General features: G+C 36.1%; 1 protein-coding gene across 1 annotated transcript in view; it reads left to right on the top strand.

Annotated features, from left to right (window-relative positions):
- Positions 1–19,749, top strand: part of LOC306878869 (testis-expressed protein 264-like) — a 68,638-nt gene that overhangs the window by 7,079 nt on the left and 41,810 nt on the right. The window contains exon 2 of the mRNA XM_079431445.1: positions 9,979–10,200. Within this exon, the coding sequence (XP_079287571.1) occupies positions 9,979–10,200 (222 nt within the window). The remainder of the gene's footprint in view (positions 1–9,978; positions 10,201–19,749) is intronic.

Below are 19,749 nucleotides of genomic sequence, written 5' to 3'. Positions count from 1 at the left end.
ATAAGCATAACTATTACAAAGGAGATTTAAAGGCTCAGTTATCTTCCTAACAGAAAAAATAAATAAACACAACACCGGGATACAGAACTCAGAAATATTTATTTCAAGATGCAAAAACAAGATGCATTTTGTAACAATGTATGGTTTCATTTTTTTACAGCTTGAAAAATATTTCTGTGTTCGGTATCCCTCTGTGTTGTGTTTGTTTAACTTTTCCGTTTGGAAGATAAATGAGCCTTTAAATCTGCTTTGTAAATGCTTTATAAGGTATAAATAGTCCTCACTTTAGATGAGCTCACAAAAACAGATGGCTGGCAACTACTAAATGTTTTATAACTACCTGACATAATCAAGAATTACAGCAGGAGTATGTGTTAATAAAGCATTTATTGACACACTGAGCAAGTATTATCATGTCTAAATAATAAGATTTATAAATGTGCATTTAAATAGTTTATTAATCATTTACTTACACTTTCTAAATGATCTTATGAACAACTCCTAAATAACTGGTTTATAAATAAAGTAATCATTTAGAAATGATAAATTGATCATTAATAAAGTATAAAAATACAATTATTAAACATTGTAGACATGCTCAGGAATAAAACATTTATAGCTGTATTTATAAACTGCTTACTAATGCCTATTAATGTTGAGACAATGCTTTATAAAGGATGAATGGACTATTTACTAATGCTTAACTAATGATTCATAGTGTGCAGTATTTATAAAGTGTTACCGTCATCTTTTATACATTAAGCTTATGGCAAAAGTTTTGAAAGCATCAGCAGTCACAATTTTGATCTGATTTAAGGAATGAGTACAGAAACAGTTAAACCAGCAAATGTGCTGTTAATTTCATCCACCCTAATTTTGACCCATTTCTATGTATAAAGCGGTTGGTCTTGGCATTTTGATTCATATACCAGACATACTGACTCAAGTGATGGTTTGTGACTCATGCAGGGCATTATGAGTCAGAGGTGGGACAACTTTGACTTTAATCTTTTATGCTCCAACTGCGTTTGAACTCTCTGTGATTTTTATATTCAGTCACCTTCATTAATGCCATTCGGCCTTGTGATGCACCAGCATGAAACCAGCTTATTTATGACTGTTTATAAATGGAAGAGCTTATTCTCTTCGGATGGTTTATTTAGTCCAGGTGTCTACACTCAGGGCTGATTGGAGAGGATGCTTTTCTTGTTTTTATACGGCAGTCAAAGTGAATCAGTTGTTACTTCTGTGGAACACAGGCTTGATTAACACTCCGCAGAACCTCCGCACACACTGAATCAATCATGGAAGTTAATGGTAGAAGCAAAGAGCTGCCATTTAAAACTGGCCTACTTTGTCCAAAGTTAATAAATTAAATCAGCGAATGAATAAAAAACCCTTTATAGCTATTTCACAGCACATCAAGTCCCTATACTCTGCCTTACACTTTCATATTCTAAACTGAAATTGCTCTGACATGTCTTTATTGTTCTCTTTGCTATATTCTGTTTTGTAGGTCAAAGAATTCTTCACAGTCAAACACCCAACTAGTTGAATAGATTTCTGTCTGTCTGTCTGTCTGTCTGTCTGTCTTGCCACCTAGAGTCAAATTTAATTAAGAACACTATAAGTATAATATAGAATAAATATAAATAAACATAAGAGAGCTTTTATTGCTTTATTACATCTGGTTAGGACATGATGTATCAGTAACTAGACTGCAGTGTTGGGGAGTAACTAGTTACATGTAATGGAATTATGTAATTTAATTACAAAATAAAAGTAATTGTAATTAGTTACAGTTACTAAGAAAAAATGTGTAATTAAATTACAGTTACTTATGAAAATGTTAAAGATTACAATTTGATTTTTTTCACACACACTCCCACATGCAGATTTAATTGATTTCTTTCATAAATTGCACTGACTGCTCTAAAATATGAAACACCATGTTTCAGAAGTTTATACTGTAACATGCATATCCGATAACTCTTATATTTCCTATATGGGTTTATGTATATTCTTTATTTTTTTTAAGATTAACTGTTTTTTTCAAAGGCAATATTAGATTCCAGTGTTTCCCGTCATAGCTATGCAAAGATTTGATTTCAAAAACAGTATCATAGCTATTAAACTATATCTTGTTATGATTTTAAATCGGTATTTAACCTCAGAATGATCTCAAAGTAAGTCTGATTTTGTGGTGACTATGCTTCAAAAGGGACATCAGATGCCCATTTTCCACAAGTTGGTATGATTCTTTAGGGTCTTCTTGAAATGGTCCCAGTGGTCGTGTAAAACAACACCCTTTTTACCTTGTCAAAAACAGCTCTGTTCACAGCAACATGTTTCGCTGCATATCTCTTTACATGCTAATGAGCTGTGCTCGCCCTCATCCTCTGCTCGAAAGTCTGACAGTAATTAGTGTTGAGTACTACTGTACAGTTAACCCTGTCTGCTTTACATGTTAGAAAGCGATTAACAGGTGAAAACATTAGGACTTTAGAAAAGTAATCAAAAAGTAATCAGTTACATTACTTTAATAAAGTAATTGAAAAGTTACACTACGTATTACATTTTAAGCAGGGTAACTTGTAATCTGTAACCTATTACATTTCCAAAGTAACCTTCCCAACACTGCTAGACTGTCAGCAGCATTCTGAACGTCTCTCAGTTCATCACCTTTGAAGCAGTGCTGCTTCAGCCATCAAAGCACAGCTTTCACTCAATTTCAAGACAATTATTTCTGAACTTCAAATGTTCCCATTTTTATGCATAATAGCCCACAGGTTTTGAGGACTATGATAGTTTTTGTGGAATAAAGAGTTAGATAGGCTATTTATTTATTGAATGGGCTATCTGTCTGTCTGTCTATCTTTTCTTTTTTTTTTTTTGGGTGGGAAACCTTGATGCAATTGTTTCAGGATTCTTTGATAAGTAGAAAGAACAGCATTTATTTTAAATAGAAATTTTAATAGTCACTTTTAAACAATTCAATGCAACTATTACTGAATAAAAGTATTCTTTTTTTTTTTTTTTTTTAAATCTTACTTTTGAAACTTTTGAACAGTACTGTAAATATCAAGTTTTGGAGAACATGACCCTAAACCAGCTCAATTATACAGTGTTTCCTTAGGCCATCTGTTCATTCTAACACAACCCACTGACCAGTCAAAGTTGAAAATGTGTAGTTTTGGATTCACCATCCTCTTATGAAACATGCTCATACACTTCTGTTTACTGCTAGATACAGAGAAAAACATTTCTAAGTTGGGCTCTGACCTGATCCCTCATGTTCAGCTTCTTTGTACATTATTTTCTCTTGTGTCCTCATCTGAAGAAACAGACCAGGGGAATAATGCTTTTTACAAGAAAGAATACGAAAGGAGGGGAAAATGCTTTCTTCAGAATGGCTTTTTGTTGTCTCAAGGCACTGGTTTAAAGTTTAGGGATTAAGATCTCATTGTAGATAGCATTAAAAGGTAGATTGTCCTCACATTTATAGCCATTTTCAGGATAATACTCTGCTGAGTCTTCTCCTTTATAGCACTTTATCTGAACGGCTGACCTTACTGTTCACATGACAAAAAGAAATTAACCAGTCGTGAGTGTTTTGTCCAGCTACTAGCAAAATGTCCTACATGCTTGACTTTTGAATGCCAGTCGCCCTCCTCTGCCTTTTTTAATTAGACCGATGGCGTGAACGTTGCCTTGAGCTGGGAGTTATGATTAGTTATAGCCTGCTTGCGAGAGCAGAACATGACTGATGGACGGTCATTGTGGTTCCAGGCGCTTCAGTTTAGCAGTGTCAGTCAGCTAATGAAGCCAGAATCGAGTGCATGTAAGGTGGACCTCGTGTTTCTTCTCTGATTTATGTCTGAAGCATTCATCTGATTTTAACCATATTTAATAGATAACCTGAGTTGCCCTTCAACTTAATCTGAAGAATGCATTATTAAGAATCAAATGAATCTAAATGTTTTTCTTCAAAGCTTCAGGTTGATGGTTTTGACTGTTGCAGTGCAGATTCAGATTTTCAGGTTGTCTGCTAAATGCAAATACCGAAACTTTGCTCTTGTGATCCTTTTCCATGACAACTCAAATATTATCACAAGCTTTCCAAACTGGGCTTTTTTGCATACTCTATTTTCTGCCCCATTAATTCTGTCCAGATTGGCCCCTACCTAGCACAGCACCTACGTTTCCACAGAAATGATACGCCATCGGTTTCAATTTTAGTCAGCATGGGAGGCTATTCAACATTTGAGGGCATTCAGGGCAGCTAATCATCTTGAGGAAATGGCAGTTTATGCATATTCATGGTGCCGTGACCTTCTAGTAAGTTCATCCTTAGGTGCCATGCTTTTATTTCATGGGGTTTCCATTAGTAACACCTCGTTTTACAGTGTCCACGCAATACATATTATGTCTTACTGTAATTAATAACGTATACATCAGTGTGTGTGTATGTGTGTATTACATTAAATAACAAATATTTCTTAATTTGCTCATCTTATTCAATACATTTCTGTATGTTTGTGCTCTGATTGTTCTTCAAATGCAAATTCATTCATAGGCACCAATACCTAGTCATACACAGCAATATTTATATATTATTTACATTTTTTGATATGCGCATATGATTTTTAATATATTAAAACATTATAAAATGTCACTCAGGGGCATTGTATACAGCCTGGTTTTGCTTGGGGGACTTGCATGAACAGTTTTCAGTGATGACTAAAAAATACAGTTGAATCTAAATTTCAAATTGACTCTCTGTAAATGGATTTGCAGAAATTAACTCTACTTACCAGCTCTAATCAAGAACTGGAACACATTTTTGCAATTTATGCCCATATTTAAGAAATGTCATGTGTAATGCAACTCCTTGCTAGACCCTCTGGAAAGCCTTTTTGTGCTATTTTATTTTTTTTCTTTCAAATTCTTGTGAAAAACATTAGCTTTAGGCTTATCCACAAATGTGTCACTGCTATTATTATATAATGTATGCAGGCTAGCTGTAAACTTAATGTTAAATGTGGTGGTTGCTGCTTGTTGACCTGGATAGTGTTGTTTCATTAGCTGTGTATCTGGAGATGCTCCTTCCTGCAAATCAGGGGTCACCACACTCGGTCCTGGAGGTCCGGTGTCCTGCAGAGTTTAGCTCCAACTTGCCTCAACACACCTGCCTTGAAGTTTCAAGGATACCAAGCAAGACCTTGATTAGCTGGTTCAGGTGTGTTTGATTAGGGTTGGAGCTAAACTCTGCAGGACACCGGCCCTCCAGGAACAAGTTTGCTGACCCCTGCTGTAAGTAGTGAAGCTGGTGCTTTTGTCAAAAGCTTGATCAATAGCCAACCTAAAATTTGTAAAGACTAGCTGCATTAGAATTTATCTGTCCTGTAGCTCCACTAGGTGGTCAGCAGAGGTCTCCCTGATGCTGATTCAGGACTTCATTGTCCAGTGTTATACATGCAAAGATATATACATAGGCTCTGACCTTTTCCTTGCATTATTTAATTCTGAATGTTAATTTGCAGTTCAGTTTCAGTGTATGGGTGTGATTTGTTCTTCTGCAGTTCTGTTACAGGAAATCTCAGACTTAGAGAACACAATGTGAGCCTGCTGTTGCATTTATGTTGATGCTTTGCTTATTTGCTGCTTATGCATGTGGTATGAAACGGGCCTTACAATTTTTATAGAGAGTAGGACTCGGAGGTGGGACTTCTTTAGAACTTTCCAGTGTCAGCTAGTTTGCTTCACATCCAGAAATCATAAATATTTTAAATTCAGAGTCAGACTACAAAGTTCTTCTGTGCCGTATAACGCCCTAATCTGAGCTCTGAAGTAAACTCCATTAACCTTTTAATAATTACACATCTTATAGGTTTCTAGAACATTCCACAGGAGGTCTCCAAGTTTAACTTTGCTCTCTGTATGAAACAAGGCTGCATATCTGTATATGATTCAATATAATGAGAGAAGGGGTTTCTAGTCAGTGTAGTTCTCCATCAAGTTAAATTGAGGACAGTTCCACCTGCAGTGTCCATACTGAGAAGCACCATGAAAACCCTACTTCACAAACCAGGGCTAATGAATCAAACCAGGCCAGCCATGCTAAGCTCACTATCTGTTTCTTTTCATATGGCTTTGTAGCCTCAAACCCAGCTGGCAACAGCATCGTGAAGCCCTAAGATATGGAGAAATTTGTCTATATTTAGCACAAATAAGGCCAGGAAGTTGTTGCAAAGTTTGTTGATACGAAAAATAAAGTGAGAATTATTTTTATATTATATCATATTATATTACTCATAAAAAATGTATAATAATATTAAAAAAATTACATTTTTAATATAATAAAAAATACTATTGTGTGTGTGTATACATATATAGTGGGGCAAATAAGTATTTGATATACTGCTGATTTTTTCCCACTTACAAAGAATGGCGAGATCTGTCATTTTCATCGTAGGTACACCTCAACTGTGAGAGACAGAATATTTTTTTAAAAATCCAGGAAATCACATTGTATGATTTTTAAATAATTAACTTCCAATTTATTGCATGAAATAAGTATTTGATACAATAGAAAAATAGAACTTAATATTTGGTACAGAAACCTTTGTTTACAATTACAGAGGTCAGACGTTTGCTGTAGTTCTTGACCAGGTTTGCACACACTGCAGCAGGGATTTTGGCCCACTCCTATATTTATTATACACACACAATATATATTTTGAAAATATTTACATTTATATTAATATAATTTAGGCATATAATTTATATATAATATAAATATAATTTATATTTATATTATATATAAATATGTTTAATATATAATCATAACATATTTTTCTTAAATATATGCATTGTGTGTATTTATATATACATAAATATACACAGTACATACACATATATTATGTAAAAAAAAGTTTTATTTTGGATGCGATTAATTGCGATTAATCATTTGACAGCACTAATATATATATATATTGAAAAAATCAGTTTATAAAGATTAATAGAAATATTAAAATTGTATCTCTTACAAGTGTGTTAATTTTGGAGCGGAGTCTGAAGATTTATCGTCTGTGAATTATTTATCAATGTCTAAATGATCTGGTTCTGATCATTTTTGCTAAATTTTGTTGATTCTGCGTCTGGTTTGCGGCTGCCAGTGCGAACTAGGCAGATGCCTGTTGAATTTTCATGAGTCGCCTCTTGAGCCGAGCCAAGGCTGAGCTATTATGCAGATCTGAGCACCTTAGGGACTCCTGCGGTATGCAGAGAGCTTTTGCCATTTCGCCGCCAACCCTTTAAAAAAAAAAGCAACATTCTCCCTGAAGTGCACGCTCCAAAAACCATGTGTTATCCGTGAGCAATCCCGAATGTGGCTGGGGGGAATTCCCAGAAGTCCTAGCCCCAGGAGGATCGAGCAGAGGGAGAAGATAAGGGATGGGAAAGATGAGAGGAGTAAATCCTTGTTACATGTCTACTAATAAAGAATTACCACCTTTTTATTGTTGCAGAGCCTTCATCTGTCAAAAAACAACAGCCCTTGCAAAGCCGAGCAGAGAATTGCTTTTGAAAATTGCTTTTCCCTGCAGCGGGCCTCTGGAGGGAATACAGAGAAAGAAGCCAAGCAAATGACAATGTACTGCGTTTTAGTGGCCATCTTGGATTCCCGAGAGCAAAGAGTGCATTCAAAGACCGTTTCCTACATCGTCCAGTTCAAATCATGAGTTTTCTAAGCAATTGGGGTGGGGGGGTGAATGAAGAAGATCCGTTTATAAATGTATCCGCAGAGGCATTTTTAGACTGGCTGTTTCAGTGTGCTGTCGTAGAGAAGAGCAGTGAACCTTGAATGCGAAGATGCGTAACACGCCGTATTGCATCCGTGTGGCCGGCACAACTACTCAAGAACCAATGAGGCTGTGAGAAAAGGCCTTAGCGTGCCCATTAGTGTACATAGTCAAATCAGGGGCGACTGCCAGGAACGCCAATCGTAAATTCGCTTCCTTTTCTTGGATGTCTGGATACCAGATCTTCTTGGTTGTCTTTGATTGGCAGTGTGAAGATTAGTTGGTTTGTTTGAGAGCGCTTGTGGTTATTATTTGAATTGGTACTGTGTTTTCGTTTTTTCTCCACATCGGTTTGTTGAATTATTTGACATAAATAGGCAAACGACAAGTGAAGGGAAGTGTATGTGTAGGCCTTCCTGCTCCAAGTAATTGCCTGTTGTCTCTTGGGTGCTCTGTCTGGAGAACTGCCTGAAATTCCCACTTTATTTGCTGACAGTTGTGTAGGACGGCAGCGATAGAGAGAGTTCTGAATACCATCATTAGTCCCCGGTTGGAGAAACAAGCTCTTCATGCTGGGAAAAGGGACAAAATGCACACAGAGGAAAGAAGCACGGCAGGGTAGAGAGAGAGAGTCAAAGGATGGAGGTGTAAAAAAAAGACAAACCAGGAAACGGGAAAAGAATAGGTTTTTGAAAAGGATTTACTGTTTATACGCTTAGCACAATGTCGGTTCCTGTCACCGCTGTCAAACTCTCGAGAAGATCATCTTATCGTCGCTCGACAACGTGACGTGCAGCATTCAGTCTAAATTACGGATGTTAGCGACATATTGAATCATTCAGTGTAGTGGGCGAACACATGCTAGATAAATAATTAGAGATGACAACTTTATAAACGCCTTTATTGTTTTGTCATTAATGTTTAATTGGATTGCTAGCTCCAATGCACATGCGATTGTGAGGGGGTGTTTAAAACCATGTGTCTTAAAAATCTTGGTCATTTATAGCTTCTTGTCGATGACACGATGTGTGAAATATTACTGGAGATCAGCCAAGAAACATAGACAGGAAGAAAATGCAGAAATGTGTGTAGACTTTGTAATCTGACCAGATATATCAGTGCTTAATTTTTCCTAAAAACACTTATTGCAGCAGCCCGGTACGATGTACAGTACTGTTTAAAAGTTTGGGGTCAGTAAGATTTTTATTCAATACGGATGCATTAAATTGGTCAAAAGAGTACTGTACAAATGTGACTCTGGACCACAAAAGCAGTCATAAGTAGCACGGGCATATTTGTTGCAATAGCCAAAAATACATTGTATAGGTCAAAATTATAGATTTTTTTTAATGCCAAAAATCATTAGGATATTAAGCAAAGATCATGTTCCGTGAAGATATTTTGTAAATATCCTATCATAAAAATATCAAAACTTAATTTTTGATTAGTAATATGCATTGCTAAGAGTTTCATTTTGGACAACTTTAAAGGCGATTTTCTCAATATTTAATTTTTTGGAACTTCAGATTCCAGATTTTCAAATAGTTGTATCTTGGCCAAATATTGTCTGATCCTATTCCTAACAAGCCACACATCAATGGAAGGCTTATTTATTCAGCTTTCAGATTATGTATGAATCTCAATTTCCAAAAATTTACCCTCACAACTGGTTTTGTGGTCCAGGGTCACAAATATATTCATCCATTTCAAATAAAACTTTCTGTTCATCAAAGAATCCTGAAAAAAAATCTATCATGTTTTACTTAATAATAATTATTACTAAATTAATAAGAAATGTTTTTGAGCACTAAAATCAGCATATTAGAATGAATTCTGAAGGATCATGTAACACTGAAGACTGGAATAATTGCTGCTGAAAATTCAGCTTTGCCTTCAAGGGAATACATTACAATTTAAATATATTCAAATAGAAACAGTTACTTTAAATTGTAATAATATTCCACAATATTGCTGTTTTTACTATATTTTTGGGGAATATAAGAGACTTCTTTCAAAAACGTTCTGACCCCAAGTCTTTGAACGTTATGTATATGTTTGACTTTGGGTCCTTGCATCAGTATTATGAATGTAAATCAGTATTAAATATTATTTGTGTTTCATTGCAAGTACAGTATTCAGCACAATCTGACGTAATCTCTCTCTCTTTGTGTTTCAGACTCAAGCAGATCAGTGTCGGTATGTAGTGGGCAGCATACTGTGTGAAAATGAAGAGAAACCTGATGAAGAGCTACAGCGTCTGTACGAGAAATTCGGCTACAAGGTCATCTCCTTCCCAGAAGTCACCTGTGCTGTAACTTCCTCGTTTCCAAACAGATGTACTCTGTCCCCTGTCTGCGGCGCTTATAGAGTCTATCCTGAACTACAATGGTATATAAAGGTAACAGTCTTGCATATTTTTATATTTGACTCATAATTACTAACAAATAACTACCGCAGGATTGTTTTATTTTTATGTTTAATGTATTCTGCTTATGTTTATTTCTTGATTTTTTTTTTTTTTTCACCTCCCCTTTTTTTAAACATAACTCAAATTATAGTTTACAGTAAATCGAAATCACTTCACATGACTAGTGGTCAATATCTGGCAGATCTAATGGAGGACAGCGTGTGGAATGTATAGTGAGGAACATGTGTAAATGGGGAGGAAATGGCCTTAACAACTTCTGAATGGATATCTAACTGGATAGAGAGCTGGTAAAGAGGCTGTTAATGAGGACGGTGTGTGTGAGCTTGCTGGTTGGCATCTAGCAGCAGGAGTTCAATGCAGTTCAGTGCTGTGAGATAATGTGATGATAATGTGCTACTAATGTGTGAACCATAGTGACATGTGAAACTTGAGCTGTTATTTGTATAGGTGTCACTTTTCTGGTGCTAATGCTGTTCTTGTGCTCTTTTTTTCCAATTGCGTACACTAGCAGCTAGCTGTCAACGCCTTGGCAACCACCTGTAACACTTTTGCATTGTGGTGGTTGTTCACATTGGGTAACCAAGATGGAAGGCACAACCAAAATTGGCATCCTTGTGGCTCGCAAGATTGGCGTGACAATTTGTCCTAGTTGCCACGCTGGCGCATGGGCCGTCTCATACTGTTACAAAGCAGCCTGTACCAGATGCTCACTTATTTCCCTAGATGAAAATGAATTTTGTCTACTTACTATCCTTGAATACAAGGTATTTCTGTAGTTTATGCACCGGCATGGCTCCGTACTGTGATTAAAATGAATATAACACAAAGTTTGTGACAATAATTTTAAATGTAGGCTAGTTGCTGTTAAGAAAACTTTGTGTCCATGTGTTTTTGTCAGATATTATCTTGTTAGTGTGCACATTGCAAGTTGTGATGTTTGATTTGCGAACAAGTGGCTGTTATAACCAGATCTCATTACCACTGAATAAAAAATAAAAAAGGTAATTGCAACCTTTTCTCTCAGAATTCTGACTTTTTGCTCGCAATTGCGTGATAAAAGCAGACGTTTTTTCTTAAAATTGTGAGAAACCCGCAATTGAGAATTATAAAGTATGAATTGCGAGATTCTGCAGTTGCAGTTCTGTCTTGCATGATATAAACTACGTTGCGAGGGAAAAAAATTCTAGTGAGAAAAAAGTCAGAATTGCGAGGTTTTATCTTTCAATTCTGACTCTGTTTCTTGCTGACTTTAAAACTTGCAATTGTGAGTTTATATCACACAATTCTGAGAAAAAAAATCAGAATTGCGACTTTATATCTCACAATTCAGACTTTACAAATCGCAATTGCAAGTTTATACCATGCAATTAAAAAAAAAAAGTTCAGAATTGCGAGTTTATGTTACGCAATTATGGAAAAAAAAGTAAAAATTGTGAGATGTGAGCTCACAATTGCGAGAAAAAGATTCAGAATTGTAAGATAAGTTGCCATTACTTTTTTATGTTTTATTCAGTGGTGGAAATGGGCTTCCATACATTAATGAGTCAGTCTGTTGAAAAGATTCAAAAGATTCAAAAACAGCCTCAAAGTCACTGGTCAGTTAGCAGTTTGAACAGTATGATTCAAACTGCTGCTTTCAGTCAGTCGATTCAGTCAGTAAATCATTCAAGGCTTCATTTTCTCAAAAGCATCGCAAGCCAAAGTTGATCTTTGATAAAATATGTAATTAGTGGTAGTGGTCTCATAAAACTTTTTTTTTTGACTAAGCACAATTCAGCTGCAGGTCTATGTCCATTTTCTTGAAAATAGCTAAAACTATGATGTAAGAACAGTGAAAGCAATTGATTTCACTTGTTGACCTGATACTTCCATTTTTGTCCTTCCTTCTTTCTTTCTTCACCTCTCCTTCTCTCTCTCACACTCACACGTTTCCTAACTTGGCTTGTCTGACAGCTTATTAAGAGTAGTGCAATAGTTACATGAGCAGTGCAGTGTAGGAGTCAGCAGAAGATGCATGTTGCATTATGGGATTGTGTGTGTGAGTTTGTAATGTGATGTATACGGAGTGGCATAGTGTACAAAGCTGGGACTGAGCAGATGCATAATGGAGAGACATTCACAAATGCATGTGTGTGTAGGCAGGGACATGTCTTTACAATGATTTATTGAATAGGGTCTGGCAGAAGTTCAGACTGGTGCTTCCTTTATTATGAAACTGAAGTAAGACTTCCTGCAAAGACCTCTGTACACCCACCACTACCACACAGCACATGCACCACACCTTAACCCAGATAGGACCCATGTAAGTCACCAGGGATGTGTGTGTCTGAAGTGTTTGCTCATTTGTAACACATTTGTAAAATGCTCAAGCAGATTCAATTTAATGACTTTTTTCAATTCTTTCTACATATTTTTTCTTCTAAAAGCATTATTAATGCATTCAATGTAAAAAAAATCTAAAGTTGAGAAAACGGAAAAGTTTAAGGAAACTAGCTTCGGGAGATTTTTGAGTTTTCTCAATTTTTTGTTGTATAAACTGAAAAGCTTCTCCTGAAGCTGGTTGCCTTAAACTTTTAAGTTTTCTCAACTTTTGATTTTTTTACAGTGTTGCACCTATCTGGCTGGCTTGTTTTTTGTTGCCATATTTTGCCAACAGTATGTTTTAATTAAAATTGTCAACAGTTAAGTTGTCATCAGGATGTCTCTTTTTTGTTAGTAATTTTGGATGAAAATAACACTTTTAAATATACAAATATTTTACTAATACATTACTGTATATTAAAATTTTCACATATGGTCATCCGTGAACATTTTTCGATTAACTGATTCAGCTTGTACTGATTCATACATATAAATTGAACTAAACTAGAGGTCTACATGGCATGGATTTTTCAATCCTGTCCCGTTCCTCCAAAAATATGTTAGGTTTTGTCCAGCTCCCACCAGCAACTTTTACATTTTGTCCCTCTCTTTCCTGTAAAAGATGGCAGGAGAAAGTCTATGGGGATTTTTCATTCTTGGTCCGGTAAGGGTTATTATTCTTATTAAAACTAAAACTATAAAATAAATAAGTGAATAATTATTTAATACAGTAACTGAAATATAAAAAATAAAATAAAATATAACAAATACATTTTGTTTCAGCTAGTTGCCAACATTTTTATTTAGTTTTAAGTTGAAGCCCCAAAATAACTAAAAATAAATAAATAAAAAGTAATAAATTATATATAGACACATTTTAATACATATATTTAAAATAAAAATGACAAAAACACAACAAAATTGCAAAAGCTTTCAAATTAATGTGAAAGCAGAAATTATATTTTTTTTTTACTAGATTTTAAAAACCGTAATAAAAACCAATACTATATCAGTGATGCTAAAATAGCACTGGTTTTGTATTTAGCACTTTGTTGCATTTGTTGCAGCAGCCAAAAAGAATGGACTTTCCAGAAAAAGCAGAATATTCAACCATGAGTCTGTAAATTGTTTAGTTTGATTGTGCAATAGATGAATAACACAAATAACATTCTGTATCTTAAAAAAATGCATTTGAGTAACTATTATTGTAATTTTAGATCATTATATTTTGTGGAGTCCAACATGTCATCATACAAGATCCCACACTCATATCAGCATCTTCCTGCGCGTATCAGTACTCGGCAATCAAAACTCGTCCTGCACTCGCACTTATGAATCAAACCTCTAAACCAAACTCCAACAACAATTTTGCAACTAAATTTTAATCATAGATGACCAAATAAAAGTACATAAAAATCTTTGTAATATTTACAATGTTGCTTAATTTCTATCTCAAAGTAATTATGAGTATCCAACGTATCACCCAGGCAGTGCTTGTGTCTAGTTCCTATAAATATCCTGTGTTGGGAATGGCTTCTGTTGGTTCTCTGCCGAGCTTGGCAGTTGGCGCGGGGAGGTGCGATCTGTTGTGGCACGGGTCAAACACTGAACTGCCCCTCTGCCAACCCTAGATATCCCTTTTTATCTTCTCCATTGACAAATCCTTTCTATTTATTCCTCTCCCACACATTTCTCCATCTTAGTATTGGTCCCTCAGTCCTCTTTTATATATCGCTCTTCGTGGAGGAGATAAATCACTTGTCCACCCGCTATCGACAGAAGACACGGACACATTCTTCTCAATCTGCTGAGAGGCTGAGTCTGATAAGCACACACACACACACAAACATACGGACCATCTGTTAGACAGCGAGAGGGCAGAATCTCCTGCACCCACACATGAGTTCACTCCTAAGAAACACAGCGTACACCGAGTATGTGGGCAGTCCCATTACACCATAACAGTGATTTCAAGCTGTGTGTGTGTGTGTGAGTGCATGCCGACCCGTGAGTGAGCCGTGCGGATCCAGCAGACGGCTGGCTGTCAGAGGATTGACTAAGCCCATTAAAAGAGGTGATTTTTAAGAAGTAGGGATAAAGGAAGGGCGAAATGAACTACGTTAGAGGGATTTGCCTGAGCCCCTACAGTTCTCTAACAACGCACCCCTGTCTCAGTGCTAGAACTTTGTCTAAACTCAAAACACAAAGTTTTAATCTAATTAACAGCATCTGATCCACTTTAAGAAATGATGTACATAGTGGCCAAACTGATTAACGTTTGCTGCTTAATGATTTAATTGTTTGTTACACTTCTTATAGCCCTTGGTTTCAAAAACATTAAGCTCTAGCAAGCAACCGTATCTGATATGAATGCTTTAGTACAAGAATGTTATTTGAACTGTAACATCGTCTACATCATCTGTTTAACTGTAGAACTGCTGTTTTAGGTGGATAAACTACTATTTGTGCATTATAGATTTAATGGTACTGCCGATTATTTCAGCGGCCTTGGTTCAGGATGTGTTTGTCTCCATTCATTTTCTTCATTGGAATTTTGAAAAACTACTTTAAACCAAAAAAACAAGCACTGAGGTGAATCACAACTCCATTAGTCTCGCGTAGCCCGAGTGTTGTGCTCTGTTACTATTTTACTCCAAGTAAATTGTATTTTGTGGATAGTTATATAATTTCTCTTTCTGCTATGTGAAAAGGTATGCACCTTTGATTTCGATTATAAGTGCATTATTGTAAATGCATTTTTTGTTCACGTTTTCAGTCTTGGAGGACATTCCTATACATATCCATGCAGTTTTGTTTTGTTTTTACTTTGTAGATTAACATCTTTACCATTTGCTGTTTACTGATGTTTATCAAGATTTTCAGGACAAAAGATGTATTCTCTGCATGTGTAAAGGCCTTTTCGGAACCTTCATTACATGCTATTAATTGCAAGCAAATCTATCTAAAGTTGACTCCGCCCATCTTGGCAGTTACCTGATCAACATACTGATTCCGTTTCCCTCTAGTCCAATCAGCTCATGAATAATGCAGCTCTGTCCCTCCCTATCCTCTTTGATGTTATTATTTGTTAAATTAAACATGCAAAATTGGTTGTGGTTGTACGTGGCATCCATATTTAATGAGCTTTCCACTATGTGGGCAGCTGGAAAAGAACCACAGTGAATCTGAGGAGCAAAAAATGAATCGAATAAAAAGATGAATGGAATGAACAATATGGTGATAAGTGAGACTACTTCAAAAGCTTGTACAAAGTTAGATTTTTTTAAGTTCGTATACATACACACACACACTATACACTGTACACTGTACACACAGCCATTTTTTCTGTCTCTCACAAACTATGCTTCTCATTAGATAATATCTTATTGTAATTTTCTTTTAGCAGGGTTTTACCTCCTGCTAGTAATTTCATGTTAAGATCGTATTAACTGGAGTTTGTTCTAACACACAGCCAGCCAGAGAGGAAGAGAGAGAAGCTAGAGGTAGAAGGAGGAATAGAAGCTGACCACAGGCTCCCCTTTTATGCTGTATGTACCCCTCTAGAGGGAGTATGTGTGGGTGGGCCGGCAGGCAGACTGTTTGATCCTCACAGGTAGCCCTACATCTTTAATGAGACCCTATCAACCCTCCCCCATCTCACTTTCTTTACCTTCCCCTGGCCTTTCTTTGGGCCTATTTACACCAGCTGTTAACATCTGTTTTGGGTATCTAAAACTAAATATAAAAATTTGGAAGCATGTATGCGTAATACGTATGTATAAGATTACATAAGATTATTTAATATTTTTAAAAGAGGTCTCGCCAATTGTTCACATTGTCTGCATTTATTTGATTAAAACAGTACAGTAAAACCAGTAATGTTGTGAAATATTTCTATTTCAACATATTTTTTTACATTTTTCTATTTCTGTGATGGCAAAGCTGAACTTTATAGCCTTTACTCCAGTCTTCAGTGTCACGTGATCTCTCAGAAATCATTCTAATATGCTGATTTGCTGGCTTAAGAAAAATTTATTTTTATTATCAATGTTGAAAACATTTGTGCTTATTAATAGTTTTGTGAAAACTGTGATACAAGTCACAATTCCTTGATAGAAATTGAAATAAAGCGTAGTCATAGAACAGCACTTCTTTGAAATAAAAAGCAGTTGCAACACACGTCTTTACTGCTACTTTTTATCAATTGAATGGATACTTGCTGAATAAAAGTACTAATTAAAATAACATTCACAATCATGAGAATAAGCACAATAAGTAATTCGATGGATATCGAGGTGCCTCTCTCTTTCACTTTCTTTCAGTAAAGCTAAATATGTGGTTGTTGTAACAGACTCCAGTGGCTTTAAATTGCCCAGCATTCAGCAAAAATGAACGGTACTATTTGTGCAGCCTATTAGACTTTTCTTTTCTTTATTTGTGAGAAAAGGACTGATACAGGAGTGCAAGAGAGTTGTCACTTGAGAGGTTCAGTCAGGCAGGCAGTCATTGACTTAATCAGTGAAGTAGCCAATCAGTGAGTGTGTTTGTGTTTGTGTGTGTGCATATGCATTCTGGAGAGGGCAAGGCCGTATGCCAGATATAGCTGCTTCATAATTGATATGCGCTTCCTGGAGCATTGTTCAGTGTGTGTGACGCTGACTATGTGTACGTTATCATGGATAAGTGAAGCATGAGCCAGGAGCTAAGCCATGTCCATCATAGCACTGAACCATGGTGGGCTTTGTAGTGAATGCTTATGATCCAGTCTTGGGATATTTCACAGATTCACTTTCTTCTTGAGGTTAAAGAAAGTTCAACAGAAAATCCCTTCAGGCGAGAGTGATTTTCAGGACAGATAAATAGAAAATTCATCTAAATATAGTGTAGTTTGGGGTTCACTATGGATTTGTTTCCAAAGGTATCCAAAACATGCATATTAGTAATAATTCAAGGTTGTTAGATTGCATTAAAAATCATGTTTCATATTTCATGAACCCATAAAGTAATGGATATATGGCATGGTATTGAATGATTGCCATATATAAATATACCATAGTATTTACCAAGTAAGTGCACATCAGCTAAAAAGTTGTTAGTCCACATGTCTATCCTCTTATTCAGAGGTTCTCAGTCTTTAATAAGTTGTTCAGATGGGGCTGAAACAAGTCTACTGAAGCCTCAGAGTTGTGTATTAATAAATGATTATGGTTTAAAACATTGAACGGTTATTAAAATCTGTCAGTAAATGGCTTACACATTTAAAAAGGACCTTAGGACTTTTAAAGTTTGTAGCATTTAACATTTTTAAATTGCTGATATAATAGACCGAACTGAAATAGAGATCAAGCAAGCAGAGAAAATGTCATAGCAGCTATAGTTCACAAATAATGTGGCATTAAGGAATAGTTCACCCAAAAATTAGAATTTGCTGAGAATATTCTCACTCTCAGGCCATCCAAAATGTAGATGAGTTTGTCAAGTCAAGTCAAGTCAATATTATTTGTATAGCGCTTTTAACAATGCAAATTGTGTCAAAGCAGCTTTTCATCGGCTTGATATAAAGCTGGGTAGCTTTATATCAGCTTTACAGTATTTAGACGGGAAATAGTTTGTTGAAATAGTGTTATTCTCCTCTGGCCAGACAAAATCAGCAGTTTAAATCTAGGCTAAAGCAGAATCAGATTGTGCAAAGGACTCATCTGGTTTGTGTGGTCTTGTCCCGATGGCCGTCTTGGAGACAGGGTCTTCACTGGAGATCAGTCTCTGGGGCTCATCTAGGTGTTCTAGCTGTAGAGGTCATCTCTAGGTGCTGATCCACCATCTGATCTGGATACAGTCTGGATCTGGGTGGCTACGGTGACCTTGGAATAAGAAAGAAACAGACTAATATTAGTGTAGATGCCATTCTTCTAACAATGTAGCAAGTACATCAGGTGTTTTGGGAAGTGTTCCCGGTTCCGGTTGACCTCATTAATGCAGCCTAACAATCCTTTAACGGATTTGAATTATAGAAATGCAATAGTGTATTATGTGTAAGCCAGGTTAAAGAGATGGGTCTTTAATCTAGATTTAAACTGACAGAGTGTGTCTGCTTCCCGAACAGTGTTAGGTAGATTGTTCCAGAGTTTGGGCTCTGCAACCTACAACTCCATCTTGAACGAATTTAGAGAAATTTACTATTGCATCACTTGCTCATTAATGAATAGTGAATGGGTGCCATCAGAATGAGAGTTCAAACAGCTGATAAAAACATCATAGTGATCCACAAGTAATCAGGACAATTTTAAGAAATTTAGATTTTTGGGTGAACTGTTCCTATAGCATATATTTTGAAGACAATAATTTCATTGTGAGTTTAAGTGATCCACGTTACACTGCCAGACCAGTACTTGAGACAGCTGTATAGATCTGTATAGCTGTATAGAGATTTGTGTTAAGCCAGTTTCTCATTTACTTCCTTCTGCATTAAGGTGATACGTTGGTGGTGATGGAAGTGAGACCCAGAGGGAGTATGGTTGAGGGGTCAGACCAACACCCTTACACATTAACAGTGCATGAATCAGTCTAACCTCAGAATCCATGCACACACATGCACACAAACACTCACTCATGTACACATCATAAGATTTTTGGATATATGTTTGGATATATGGATATATCACAATTGGCGAGTTCAAGAGTGTCTAGACGGTGTTTTCTTTAATTTCCCCAATGAACAAGAGAAAATATTACCTAGACCTAGATCAATATTTTTTTCTTAAGTGTACAGTACAGAGCTGTTTTTCCCTTAACATGAATTTTTAAAAGCATGTTTTCCCCTGCATGTTGGCTGTGTGATCAGATTATTATACCACTTTTATGTGTTCATTTATAAAGCACCTTGTTATTGTAGGATATCAGAGACGGAATCAGACAAATTTAAGATTCGATCAGATCATCGAAACATGAGAAGCTGAGATTCCACAAAGAGGGGCCTCAAAGCTGTAACAGGACAATGTCATAAATCTGTCCAAATCCTAGCGCCAACTAGTCTGAAGCAAGCAAACTAACCAGCAAGCCTCTTTCACAGAACAGCTTACAACCTTGAGACAAAAGAACACTTATTGATAATTCCAATTCAGGAAGGAGACAGCTACAGACTCTCTTGGCCGGGTCTCT

Source organism: Barbus barbus (assembly GCF_936440315.1).
Source record: "Barbus barbus genome assembly, chromosome: 13".
Taxonomy (NCBI): Eukaryota; Metazoa; Chordata; class Actinopteri; order Cypriniformes; family Cyprinidae; genus Barbus; species Barbus barbus.
Note: the sequence above shows the minus strand (reverse complement) of the source record. Positions and strands in the feature narration are given on the sequence as shown.